We start from the raw sequence: 13,793 nt of genomic DNA, 5'->3' as shown, positions 1-13,793 counted from the left end.
CCTGACATTATCCAGCTGGAGTTGCACGTTCATGTGTCTATCAGAAAGCTGACTCATTTCCTTCTCTTGTTTTTCTTTGAATGTGTTATACTCCACCTTTACAGTAGACAGCTCCTTGTCTGCAGACTGCAGGACAATGCGTAAATCATGGACTTCACTCATTAATACTGTCAAAAAGATACAGAAATGTTTGGAATGTTAATAATTTATTAAATTCCTTGCATCCAGATGCAATATCAGGGATGCTGTCAAATCCTATTAGATTAAAAAACACAACAAAACAAAAACCAACAACCCATCATGTAAAATTGTCAGCAAAAAAACAGCCATACTCTGAAAGACAGGACGAAACAATGGCAGCTAAAATGAATTAACAAGGAGGAAGAGGGACAAAGACATATCTTGTAAAAAAGTATTTGCTAAATCAAAAGAATTCTAGACACCACTGGGGATGAAGTCAGTTAGATATAAATTCAGAATTGCCAATAAAATGCATGCTAACACTTCTGGATAAGCATGTACTAAATCAATCTTCAAGAAAAATTAATCAGTGAATAAAATGAAAATGACATCTCACTTCACAATGTATTTTGTATTCAAGAAAACCTGTCTTTAGTGGATTTGATATCCTGACTTTTAAACATTGTGAACTAAACACTGGAAGACAGTATGGTCTAGTATGGAAAATAGGAAAGTTTCAAGTACTTTCAGGTTTGCTGCATCACAAAAAGTAAATGCAAACATGATAACAATTCATGTTATCATGAGTTGGGATAACAACTCTACCTAATTTAACTGAAAATGTAAAAAATATGGCAATATTTGCATTTATGTCCCATAAGTATGAAAATAGTAGAAGAATAATATTAAAGATGCTCCACAATGTTCAGCTTGATAAAACAGTGGGACATTTTCCTTGCATTTTTAATTATTTTTCTTCTTAACATCATATACATTTTTATTTACTAGTGATGAATTCACTTTCCATTGTCTCTAGTAGAGATCTTAACTCCATATTGCACATGAGTAGGCAGGAAAATTGCTCTGATGATAGATGATATAAACTCCTTATTACCAAATTAAGTCTATTGTAAATAAAAACAGTTATTCAATATTTCTCACGGTTGTTCTAAAACTATGCCTCTTAAAAAAATTCATATAGCATTTCAGTGTTACACATACTTACTATCATTCTTGCTTTGAGTGTCTTGAAGTTGCTTTTCAAGCAATTTTATCTGTTCAAAGAGCTCCCGTTTTTCTTTATTCCATTCATTTCTTTCTGATGAGAAAAGCTTTAGAAGATAACATTAAAAAAAAAAAAGAAGGAAAGCATAGAAGTTACCTAACTAAAATAAATATAGTTATACATTTTACATACTTTCAGCTAATAACTATAGAAGACATTTCTCTGTAAAGACGTTTTGAACTTTTATAATCAATTTATATTAATCTTGAACATTCAAAGAGAGTTTGATTGTAATTAACTAGGTGTATTTGGAAGTAGAAAAAGAAAGCACTACCATCGAAGACAGACAGGCTAAGGGAAGGAAGAATGCAAGAGCCTCATCTAAATGTATTAATCACCGAACTCAGAACCTGACACATCCTTCAAAACTAAAATAGCGGAATTGGGGAAAGTGACTAGTACTTCTCTCTGTCAATAGCATCTTCTACTTGACACAGCATATTCTACTTCTCCTGTACTACTGCCATTACATCTCAAAGAGCTTCATAAAATTACTCTGGTATCTATTCCTTTATTACCAGCCATCATATAAAGAGGCCCACTCAACAATTACTCATTTTATGATAGAACAATTTCTAGTCTATAAACATACAGTCACATCAGGGCATTTTACAATTCATTAGTGAGATAAACAGGGATCCGGGTTTTCCATTTCCTATTGAAAAAATGAGAAAAAAGGTGGATTTTCCCTGATAAAAACATAGGCTTTTCATTTTAACAGGAAAACATACAGATTTTGTACTTTTGAAAAGATGTCTGCAGACTGGCAGAGTCCCAGCCTGCAAAGGGCTGTGGGGAGTGTGAGGAGGCCAGTCAGGCAGCAGGTTGTGAGGAGGCCAGTCAGGCAGTGGCACAGAGTTGTGCCTACCTACTGTTGCCAGGTAGAGGGCACTTTGCCAGAGCAGCGCAGTGCTCGCAGCAGGAACAAGCTTCCCCACCTGGCCCCACTCTGCCCTGCTGCAACAGGTCTGGCCCATTGGGCCTCGGGGAAAGGACAGCAGGGCAGGCAGCATGAGATGCCCCACCCTGGGCTTTGCTCTGGCTGTGCGGTATGGGGAGCTAGGCTTCGCACTTGACTCTGGCACAGCAGCTGCTGCCTCCCACAGGTGGCAGCCGGGGCTCAGGAACTGCTACAGGGGGCTGCAGACTTGGGTCCCTGACCCTATAGCTCTGGCAGCTGCAGGTCCCCTCCAGCAGGGTTGGGGGAGGTTGGGCAGGGGGCTGCAAGTGGGGAGTGAGGGGCCTTGACCTGCATCCTGGTGAGCGAAGGTAGCAAAGGGAGTTCTGATTTTCCAGGATAAAAAACCCCAAATCAAATATCAAAATGTATATGTACTTGGAATTAATTTTATTATAGTGATTGAGGCACTGGTAGGTTTCCAAATTGCTTTTAATTTATAAATATAATCAACAAAACATTGGGTTCAATTGATACCTATAGTGGCGTTTCATTTTAAATCACAGATTTGGGGGTTTTAATTGGAGAATTTGTGGTTTTTAATCAGAACTTGTGATTTTTAAAAACCAGGATCCCTGGAGAAGTAGGCAACTAAGAGCAGAAACAAGCAATACCTTTCCTCAGTTTTGTGCCACCATAAGAGGACTATGACAAAGCTAGTCATAGATTGTGCCACTTTGTGTTGGATGCCTGCTTGCTAGCAGTGTAAGTGCACGACCAACCAGAGCTGCCTAAGCTTTCCAGGCATCCTGCGCAGTTGCCCTGAAGGCTCAAGGGGGCCCAGTCCTGCACACCCACTGGAATTCCTACGCAGGATCAAGACCCTCAAGCTACTGCAACACTTGGCTGCTTTTCCATGGCACATGTCCTTAAGAGGGAAATGCCCCGTCTCCATACTGGGACCCATCTTATGCTGACCAGTGCAAAGGGACGGGCCAGTGCAGGTCATAGCATGGAGGCAAAGGGCACTGGGAATATCTCTGCTCCCACACTACCCCATGCCTTGTTGCTGGGACTTGCTGGCCCTCATGAGGCCTGGCTAGGAGGGGAGCAGGGGAGACAGGGAATACTGTGGCAAGGGAAACATGTCACCCCTTGTTCCACATTGGGACCTGGACAAGGGGCAACATGCATTTTGCCAAATGAAATGGATTGGCTGTGGCTGGAAGATTAATAAAATATAGTAATAAAATTATTTAAGGAAGACTTGTAAACATTTAATATGGTAATGACATTTTAGCCCAGTCACAGCTCGAATTTGGAGCATTTTTGCACTGCAAAGTTTTAAGGGGAAATTTTTCACAAATTGATGCGGGTTTTTTGGTTTATTTATTTTTTTGAAAACAAAATCATTAAAATTAGTCAAGAACAACAGTAAATATTTTTTGAGTGCCCAGCCATTTATGTTCTGACTTTGGACTCAAACATCTTTAGAATTAAATAGTTATAATAGATATAATTAATGTTATAATTAATTATAACATTAATGTTATAATTTTAGTAGTATTTTCTCTCTTGCAAAAACAAGTGACAAAGAAGAGTCACTCCAGAGGACAGAGTTTAGAAGAATGAGTTATTGCATCACTTGAATATACTCTCATAGAAATTTGCATTACATGGCTCTCTCACCTCTTGCATTTGTGTAGAATGATGCTCGAGTTTATTAATATGTTGCTGAAGTTTTATGTTTTTACTTTCCTCCTCATCTAGCTTTTTTTGAAGAATGTTCAGTTGTTCCTGTTACATGGCAGACAGACAAAATTAGAAAGTTTTCCCAAAAATTCTGGTCATGTGAAATAGTCAGTTTGCAAATACTGAATAAAGAAAAGGTTGACTATTTTTAAATCATTTATCACCTGAACCATAGAAGCAAGTCTATAGAGAGAGATTGCTGGTTTCTCAGTTCACATTACCACAGATTTCTGAAACTCCCAAATGAGCTGTGGAAGATCCCTAAAGACATGATATACAAGGGACCTATAATCCCACAACACTTAAGTACATGCTTCCCTTCTAAGCACATATGTATATGTCTAAAATATCAGGCCCCTAAATCGTAATAGCTATCTATCGAATTAGAGACATGTGGATTACAGATTTCTTGGAAGAGCTTTGCATTTCGTGAGAAGTAGTTAGGGCATTTCAACATGGGATTCTACTGCTATGTAAGTTTCCATACTATTTAAACTTGGTACGCATTAACAAAATTAACTCAGGCATTTTGTTGAATTTTTCTATGGCTAAAAGATCCCCCTGTCAGGAAACTAAAGAGGAAGAGATTAAAGTTTTCCAACTGGCTTTTGACAGATTTCCTCAAATAATGCAGTTCCATACCCCTGCACTAAGCAAGCACTCTGATGGTTGGTGACACCTCTGACCTATGCATGAGCCTCCTAGAGAAGTTTTTAAATCAAGTGTTTTGAATAGTCCAGTTGAAATGCTTTGTGGAGTATATAATTTCTGCTGAATTAAAACTTCATCTATTTTTCTTGACAGAGGCAGACATGAATGCAATGCAAGTTTGCATTCAATGTAGGACTAAAATAGCCAACTACAAAGCATATTTTAAAAAATAATCTTGTAAAAATGGTGATAAGGTCTTATAAACACTATAGATGCACCTTTGACTTTTTTTTTTTTTTTTTTTTTTAATTGAGCCAAGAGCATAGTTGAAAGAATATGGCATAGTTTCATAGTAGCTAGGGTCAGGAGGGACCTGAATAGATCATCTAGCCTGACCCCATGCCACAGGCAGGAATGAATGCTGGGTTCACAAGACCCCAGATGGGTGATCATCCAACCTCCTCTTGAATTTGCCCAAGGTAGGGGCGAGGACCACTTCCCTGGGAAGTTGGTTCTAGATTTTGGCCACCCTAACTGTAAAATATTGCCTTCTGATCTCTAACCTAAACCTATTCTCCATCAGCTTATTACCATTGTTCCTTGTCACCCCAGGTGGTACATATACTGGAAGCACTGAAAATATGGTAATAGCACACACCTAAGCTTATATTTTTAAACGCACTTTTTTTTTTTTTTTTTTTTACAACAGCATAGAACCAAAATGGTACTATTCAATGATTACCAAAACATGCCTCAAAATATAATCACTTACTCACTTTAGTTTTTCCAAGCATTTACCTGCACCACTCTGAGTTCCTCAGCAATGGCCTCATAGGCTTGTTCATTCATCTCTGGTGGAACTGGTTCTTTGAAAATATCATCAATCATCTCGGGACTCTGGATAGCTAGAGAATCAAAGTCCAAGTTCTCGGGGCTTACTCGTGGCACCAGACGGGACCTTAGTTGGTAAGCCTTTGTCGGAGTAGTCAAGTTCTGTTGAAAATATTCCAATAGAAACATTAAATATAAATTCAAACCTAGACTGTCCTGTAATTTGTTTCATGATTCTAATACCAGAATACAAAGTGAAATAAAACTGAGAAATTTCCAATAATATTCATCACCACTGCAAGTTTTCTGATTTGCAACCCAGTTACAAGCAGTAGGTAGTTAGGGAGCAACTTGGAACAAGTGATAAAATTTCTATCTATCTGTCACAAAAAAATCACTAACCAAGTTTATGTGCTGAAACACTTTGTAAGACAGGGGATCATAAATTCTAATTCTTACTAAAAATCTTGCTTTCATCTCAAATAAACATTATCAATATCATCTCAAATATAACTAGACACTGTTGCACACATCATTCTTTTTCATTAAGATTTTACAGATTCTTATACCTTAAGAGTTTCTCTGTGCATTTTATTCAGTTGAGAGAGAGCGTGGCGTTTGTGAGCCTTAGTTGCCTCCAGAATGTTTTCAAGATGCTTGTTTGCTTTCTGAAGGGACTGAAGGTCTGACTCCATTTCCAGATGTTTTTTCCTATTTAAACAAGATTTCACCAAATAGCCACAAAGTCATTATACAATTAATTACCTTGATTTACTTCATTTTTTTATGAAGGGATACATCCTTTAAAACAGTATGAAAGTTGAGTTTAAGAGCGAGATGAAAATGGAAATGAGTGTTATGTTTAATTATTTGGACCACTGGTGCTCTAAGTCAACACGTCTTTTTTCCATAACACTAAGTACAGTGTCCATGTTTAACAATAAAAAGACAAACATTTATCTTGCAGCAGCAAAATAAAATGTACAAAAAGCTAAGAAAAATATAATTATATACAACAGAAAATCATGTACAAAAAACCAAAACGACAGATATACACAAATAGACTTTTTTACCTATGTATACATTTGAACTCCATAACCATCATTATTTACATGGCTGCAGTGATTCATTCTACAAGATTCTCTAGTTCAGAGGTGATCAGTAGGGGTGTGCGAAATGGGCTGTATTCAATTCAGATTTGGCATGAATCGGGGGGGAGGGGGGGATTTGGCCCTGTCCTGATTCGATTCAGCTGAAGCCAAATCTGAAGATTCAATGCTGATTCGGAGAATCAGAGATTCAGCCATAGACACAGCTTTATATGTTTTTTCAACATATCTTGAGGTAGGGGCAGATAGAGCGCACGGTCCCCAACGGACCCAGAAGTGCTTCTGGTCCACTTCCAGGTCTGCTGCCAAGTGTGCTGGGGCCCCACCCCGTGCTCCTATGGGACGTGAATGCTGCGATGGTGGGGTAGATGGAACGAGCTGCCTGGTACCTTGAGGTATGTAGAAAAAACATTTAAAAGCTGTGTCTATGTCCGAATCATTGAATCTCTCCGAATCTAATCGGAACCCTCTGAATCGATTCAGAGAGGTTAAAAGGTCTCCTGATTCTATTTAGCTTCGGATGCTGAATCGAATCAGTGACCAAAGATTCACATAGCCCTAAATGCTCAGCCCCAGCCCACAGGCCAGATCTAGCCTGCAGAGCTGTGTTATCTGGCGTGCAAGGCTTCGCAAATCTTGAAATGTGGTGGAGGGGGAGTGGTAGCAGCATTGACTGCCAACTCCCTTTCCGCCAAATTTCTGGACCTACAGGGAGACTTGTCAACTAGATCTGCATGTGCAGGATCACACCCAGAGACGGATCCCCACATGCAAGATCTGGCCGACCTTGCACCACTTGCATATCCCTGCAGGGTGAGAAAGTTGGGTGCCCCTGGTTGTAAAGAACTGACCCATTTGGCAATGTACAAATTGACTATCTGCTACACAAACATTAGACAGCTATACAGAAAGAAAGTTCAGTATCAAAGGCTTTTAAAAATTATAGGCACCAAGAAATCCACAAAAATGGCAATGCTTATGAAAGCTTAACTATCAGGTTCAATATGTTTTAGGACTGCACTACACTTCCTGGAAACACTGTGGTACAGAGATCAGTTGGAGCAAGACAATACAAATGTAAGTGAAACCCAAACTATACAGACCCTCCAGCGATTCCCTTCTGGCTTCAAAATATGCATGGACACAGTAATAACTGTACAGAAACAGTCTTAGCCAACACTATACTAGAACCCTTCTATATAGCAAATTAGTATATTTTGCACCAGATGTGCAATGCCTTTATTTTTTATTTATTTTAGGTATTAAATTTTTGCCTTTAATTTAAAATTAAATAGCTTCTATTCTGACTCCAGCCTCAGACTGGTGGCAACAAGAACATTAATATCTATTAATGCACAGATAAGAACCAAGTAATTTGTCTAAACTTTCAGAAGTTGGAGCTTTCAACTCTAAAACGTTGGAACTTTGCTTGCCGTCTTAAAGGGGCATGTTCCCAGAGGGCTGTAGCAGTCAGTACCTTCTGAAAGTCAACCCCCTGTATGGGGTTTCAATTATAGCACCTAAAAACATGAAGCCTATGTGATAAGTCCTTTAAGAAATCTTGACCATGAAACCAAGTAAATTGTAAAAAGAAGAACAAGTACGGGAAAAATACTGTAAAATGAAACAGGAAAAAGAATCACAGCAATGTTGTTTTTTTTTTAAAGAAAAGAGAAACATTGTCAAAATGGGGGCATGCGTGTATTGTTGTTATTTTCCAGCCAGGCAGCAAGATTTGCAGTGTTAAGTTATCCATGCTCAAACAATAAGAATTTTATTTCCTGCAGCCTACTTCAATTTTTTTTAGAGAAAAAAGGTCAACACTTTCTCCATTATAAATTAACAAGCAGCAGGGTCTATGCTTCCTGCACAATGACATAAATGACTTAGAGATGAGGTTTTGGGGCACCTGCCCAGGTGACCCACATTTGTTGCATACCATAACACTCAGCTGTGCTCTGCAGCCGTTTCATGCACCCTAATGTGAAGAAGAACTCTGAACAAGGCCAATGGATCTGTGACTAAACAAAGGCCGATGTAATACCTGTAGTTTGGCTCAACTGTTACTTGGTGCTCCATGAATAGCATGAATTAGGAAAATATTTTTTCCTTTTTTTCTTCCCTTACCCTGGCACTTTTGGGAAGGCAGAGAATTACTTAGGCTATATTCTGCAGTTAGGATTTGACCCTAAAACTCTTTGTGCATCTGCCCTAGCAAAAATTTTTGTCAGAATATTAGTTTAAGGGATCCTTCTATATTGGATTCATCTTACTTGGTTAGCTCTTTAAATTCTTCATATTCTTGTTTCGAACTTGCCAGTTCACTCTGAGTGTGCACTAGCTGTGCTTTCAGCCTTTCAAGTGATGCCACAGAATTGTTTTCAGTTGATATGGTGGTGATGGAATACAAATGATGACCTAAGCAACAAACAGAAGTCAGGCTGTATAGCACAAAACCATAAGGTCCATCAACAAGTTATAATTAATCAGCTTATGACCATTTTACCAACTGAGTCTAAAAAAAAGTTAGACACTAGCAACAGTTAACAAAAAATTAGGCAGTGTATTCATTATTACTATTGCCGCAGACTGTCTTTATTATATAGCTAATGACAATGGAATAGGATGAGCATATTGAGCAAGACCCTGGGAGCACTGAATCTGAATTACCACCTGCAGAAAAAATAATGTCTTAGACAAAAACAAAACAAAACAAAAAAACAGAACAAAAAAGGCCATTTGCAATAGCAGCCAAGGACCTCTAGTGTTTCTGAAGGAAGGCAGTAGTACTAGCATTACCATCAAGCCTAGATGCCTTAGGCATGAAGCAGGACCTGCCTTGTACAAATGCAGAAGATGGCTACTCCCATAAAAGCTTAAAACCATGGCTTTCTAACATTTTACACTCAAGGCACCCCTTGGAAAACACTAACTTAGTTTTCACTCATTTTTTGAATATGAAAAAATAGCAGCACAATTCTTCTGTTGCAAAGAACTCAGAAAGACTACAACAGATCAGTATGATTTTAAACGCAATGGATTCCTATGTGAAATTTCTGGTTTTAATCATGTGAATCAAATTTGTACGCCTAACAGTGTTACCACTATGTGGCACCCCATGGCACTCTTGTTGAGAATAACTGGAGTAAAATCTAGGTAGAAGACAGACAAAAGATAGATATACATAGAAAAAGGAGTCAGTATAAGTAGGACTGTGGTCTTAACATACCAGAAACCTAATTGCTGTTATGTTTTTGGCAGACATGGAAAGGGTGAATTAAAAAAATATATCTTTAAAATCTCATCATGACACATATTGAAGATCTCTTTTCAAAATGTTTTTAACATTACTGCATCACATGGTAAATGGATAAAAATGATTAGAGTATGAATTTTTCTCCAAGTGCATGTTTCACATTTAAAGTGATATTTCTAAATTAAATGCATAATGCTGAATCTGAGAGTGTTCATTGTAACTTTGCAAGCTTTTTCTTTTAAAAAGAAGTTAAAGTTTGAATGTGTGAAATCGAATGGCATTTCTGTGATCCTCAGTATCACCACTGCTTGTAGGGTGGTTTAAACTCTCTAACTCAGTGGTTTTCAACCCTTTTTCATCTGTGGACCCCATTCGAAATTTCAAATGGAGGTGAGGACCTCTTTGAATTGCAGGTGTGGGTATTCACACATTTTTGATTGATCATAGTCACCTTCCGTAGACCCCTTAGACAGTCTGCAGACCCCCAGGGGTCAGCAGACCACAGGTTGAAAAACAGTTTTAAAACAAGTAGAGTTTCTCAAAAAACACTTTATTAGCACCTTTTAATAATGTTCTATCCAGGACCAAAGAATGGACTACCCCCCCTTTAGAAAGCATGCTAGCTTTTGTATTCAAGTAAAGCATGACTACCTTGAAAACATTTCTAAATACATAATGCTAGGGTTTCATGCTTATTGTACCTAAATAAGCCAGCATTATACACAACATGGGATATAAACTTTTCTTTCTCTCTCGTTTATAAATATACTGGCTCAGCAAGACCAACAGGAATAAAAAGCTACAAAAGCACTTAGCTTTTGGTGTTAAAATTTGAAGGTGTCACTTTGAAGAGTGCCATCCTTTGAGTAAGATACTTCTTTTAAACTCAAAACATGTATTTACTTATGAAAGGAATAGGGAGTTTTTACCTCTGTTATTTTTCTCTGTGGCTGAAGTCTCCAAAAAAGCCTTTTCTAGTTCTGCAGTAGTTTGAGCATCAATTTCTTGAACCCTTCTCACAGATGGTAAGGAACGAAGTCTTTTATTCTCCTCTCTAAGGTTATGATTCTCCATGGCATACTTTGCAATTCGTGGGTGTTGATCCATCTGTGAATAAACAGATGCACAAAACAGTTGATGATGCTTTACAGAAAAGGCTATTTATATATGGCTGCCAATATGTCACTTTTCAAAAACATTAAACTGTAAATAAAACAAAACACATTTCCTAAATTAAGAAGGACTGTTCAGATTTGCTATGCAGTAAGCTAAATTAATGTTTACTGGAATCAACTCTTCATGAGCAGTTATGGTTAAAGACTAAAAGAAAATTATTTTATGTTCTAAAGTAAGTAAGGACAATAATATGCAGTTTTAGTTTTGATCATTCCAACTGAGTTTCTTCTTTTATAATGCAACACAATTTAAGTCTAGAATATATATATCTTCCTATTCCAAGTTAAAACTAAAAGTACTTCATGTTATTTAAAACAGAACTGAGGTCTCATTTTCTTAATATCAAGAAGCCAGCAACATAAGGATGACATGCTCCCACCTGAGTTCACTAAATTGAAGAACTGAAAAAAAAAAAAAAAAAATGTTGTCCATTAACATTTCTTATTTTAAATACTAACAATAATCATGGTCTTTAAATAATAAGGAAACAAAGTTTTATTTGTGCTGTTTGTTAGCCCTGTCATGTTCTTGTGGAATGGATAAACAAGCAAACAGGTTTACTTGTTGTCTTAATGTCTTCAATTCTTCTCTCAGTTCGTTGATGAGGTCGTCCTGCTCTTTGGGCAATAAACTGCCACCTGCTTCTTTATGTAGTCTCTCCAAGCGAACTATATGGTCTTCCCGGAATTTAACTATCATTTTATTGGACTGAATGAACTTCTCCTTTTTTTCACAGAGATCTTCTAGTTGAGCAACTTTTTCTAACAAAGTCTAAAAAATAAACAAAGTTGATTTAGTAGAAAAAATGGTAGCAAAACTAAACTGAATTGCCAGCATATACGTAACACAAATCTAAACATGGCACAAGTTCAAAACAATATTATGCAAACCAGACAAATGAGATTATTCCATTCAGATTTCTGTAATGAAACTAACCTATGTCTTAACACACACACACAATCTAATTATACATAAAAAAAAAAGTTATGATTTATTCTTGGCATCAAACTTTGGAATTACCTTAAATTTACAGTTCTAATAGTTTATAAACCCTTATTGTGGCTACACCTTACTGTTTTGTGATTATGTATTATAAAATAAAATATTGTTTAAACAATGTATTGTGCTTCAGTATACTCACTCACCTTAAGCACTGACCCAAAACTAAGCATGATGCAGTGTGTTCTTACCTTCTTTTCACTTTCAGACTTCTCCAAGAAGAGCATTGCCTCAAGAAAATTGTTCATGTAATTCTTCTCCTCTCTTTGCCCAGCAGCAGCTTAACAGAAGGGTAAAGAATAAATCATTTTCTACATAATGATAAAGATTGTCCATGTTTTCCTTCATGCTAAAAGAGCTACCTATACATCCATTCCCCCCGCCCCCATCATTCTTGATGGGTAATTTCGCTAGTAAGATATAAAAAACTTGACTCTGACAGTTTAAGTTAACGAAGTTGTACACAATGAGTAGGTGTTTTGAATTCAGTTTTTTAAAAACAAAAATTAAATGACATTCAGCTAAGAAAAGAGTAAATATTTAAATTTCAGTTGCTTTTAACACTAGCCTAAAATTTTCATTATTGATTTTACATTGTATATATAATAAACTGAACTATTTTAGGGCTTGTCCTGAAACTTACGGAAGCTTAGGAGAAACTTAGGGAAGCTAATTCAGATGAATTAAATGTAAGAATTTAGAAGTGGATTAATTCCAAATGAGTGTTCAGAGTACTTTAATGCAGCTTAGCAAATCAGCTTTAAAAGTTAATTTGGATTTATTTTCCTGAGGATCCCCAAGCAGACAAGCTGAGAGAGATTTATAAAGACACACCAAACACCACAGAATTAAAGTACCTAATAACTTTCTCATTATAATGTATGTAATTTTTAAAAGACCAACATGTTTTAAAATAAGCAGTTAATGATATTTCACATCTTTAAAATTGAAGCCTAATATGTAATAGTTTGTGTTCATGAAACTTGACATACATGTGTCCATTGTATCAACACTTGCACACAAAATTTTAATTTTTTTAAATTTTATTTTATTTAAGGTGAACGGTCATTTAGCAGATTTAAGTCACACTACTTTTCCTGGTGTTCCTACCAACTGTAACAGCTGTTAAACCTTCACAAACACAGCAGTGCAGAGCAGTGCAGCAGCTTGTAGACTGATTTATTCAGAGGCATCAGTTTCCATAGCCTACAGCCTGCTTTGTCAGATGCTATAAATGACATGCTATATCCATTCAGAGCATCTGATGAAGTAAGCTGCATCTTATAAAAGCTTATACCCCTCTAAAGGAGTTAGTCTATAATGTATCACTTCTGCCTAATGTCAGACTAGTATGGCTAGTTACCTCTCTAAACACAGTAAATCTAAGTGATGGATTCAACATCACACAAAATCTTGTGTGTATGGTTTAATATCTTATCTTTCACATAGCAACAGATGTGTGGTTTTTTTTGCAAAATCCAAGTAAAAATGATTTATAGTCATTGGGTCTCTCAAGTGCTCCTAATGCTCTACTGAAATTCTTAATTGCTTGACAAGGTCAGGCCACAGTCGGTGCAAGGCCACAGTAAGAGTTACAAGGCCAAGATAACAACAATAGTAATAAAATACTATAAGGTACAATATTTCCAGTTAGAATTATACTTAATAGGAAGCTTGTCAGGATCTAAACTGTATAATTGTTCAGTGAAAAGCTCATGGAAGTAAAGTTTACAGATTGACAAAAATCTCACTATTATCCAATTTATTTTCTATATCAAAACAAGCTCTTTTACTCTTCTCCCTCCCACACCAATATTTTTTTTTCCTAAAACAACCGTGATAAAAAACAAAGGCTGACAAACAAATAAAAAGGTT

The 13,793-nt window shown here is 36.9% G+C and overlaps 1 protein-coding gene across 1 annotated transcript in view; it reads right to left on the bottom strand.

The window, feature by feature from the left end:
- KIF15 (kinesin family member 15) overlaps window positions 1-13,793 on the bottom strand; it is a 54,515-nt gene that overhangs the window by 22,815 nt on the left and 17,907 nt on the right. Inside the window, exons 12-20 of the mRNA XM_006274838.4 lie at window positions 12,110-12,198; window positions 11,481-11,690; window positions 10,673-10,850; window positions 8,761-8,905; window positions 5,948-6,089; window positions 5,346-5,540; window positions 3,834-3,941; window positions 1,187-1,292; window positions 2-167 (exon numbers count right to left, since the gene is read on the bottom strand). Of these exons, the coding sequence (XP_006274900.2) occupies window positions 2-167; window positions 1,187-1,292; window positions 3,834-3,941; window positions 5,346-5,540; window positions 5,948-6,089; window positions 8,761-8,905; window positions 10,673-10,850; window positions 11,481-11,690; window positions 12,110-12,198 (1,339 nt within the window). The remainder of the gene's footprint in view (window position 1; window positions 168-1,186; window positions 1,293-3,833; window positions 3,942-5,345; window positions 5,541-5,947; window positions 6,090-8,760; window positions 8,906-10,672; window positions 10,851-11,480; window positions 11,691-12,109; window positions 12,199-13,793) is intronic.

Source organism: Alligator mississippiensis, chromosome 5 (assembly GCF_030867095.1).
Source record: "Alligator mississippiensis isolate rAllMis1 chromosome 5, rAllMis1, whole genome shotgun sequence".
Classification (NCBI taxonomy): domain Eukaryota; kingdom Metazoa; phylum Chordata; order Crocodylia; family Alligatoridae; genus Alligator; species Alligator mississippiensis.
This window is presented reverse-complemented; position numbering and strand designations above follow the sequence as displayed.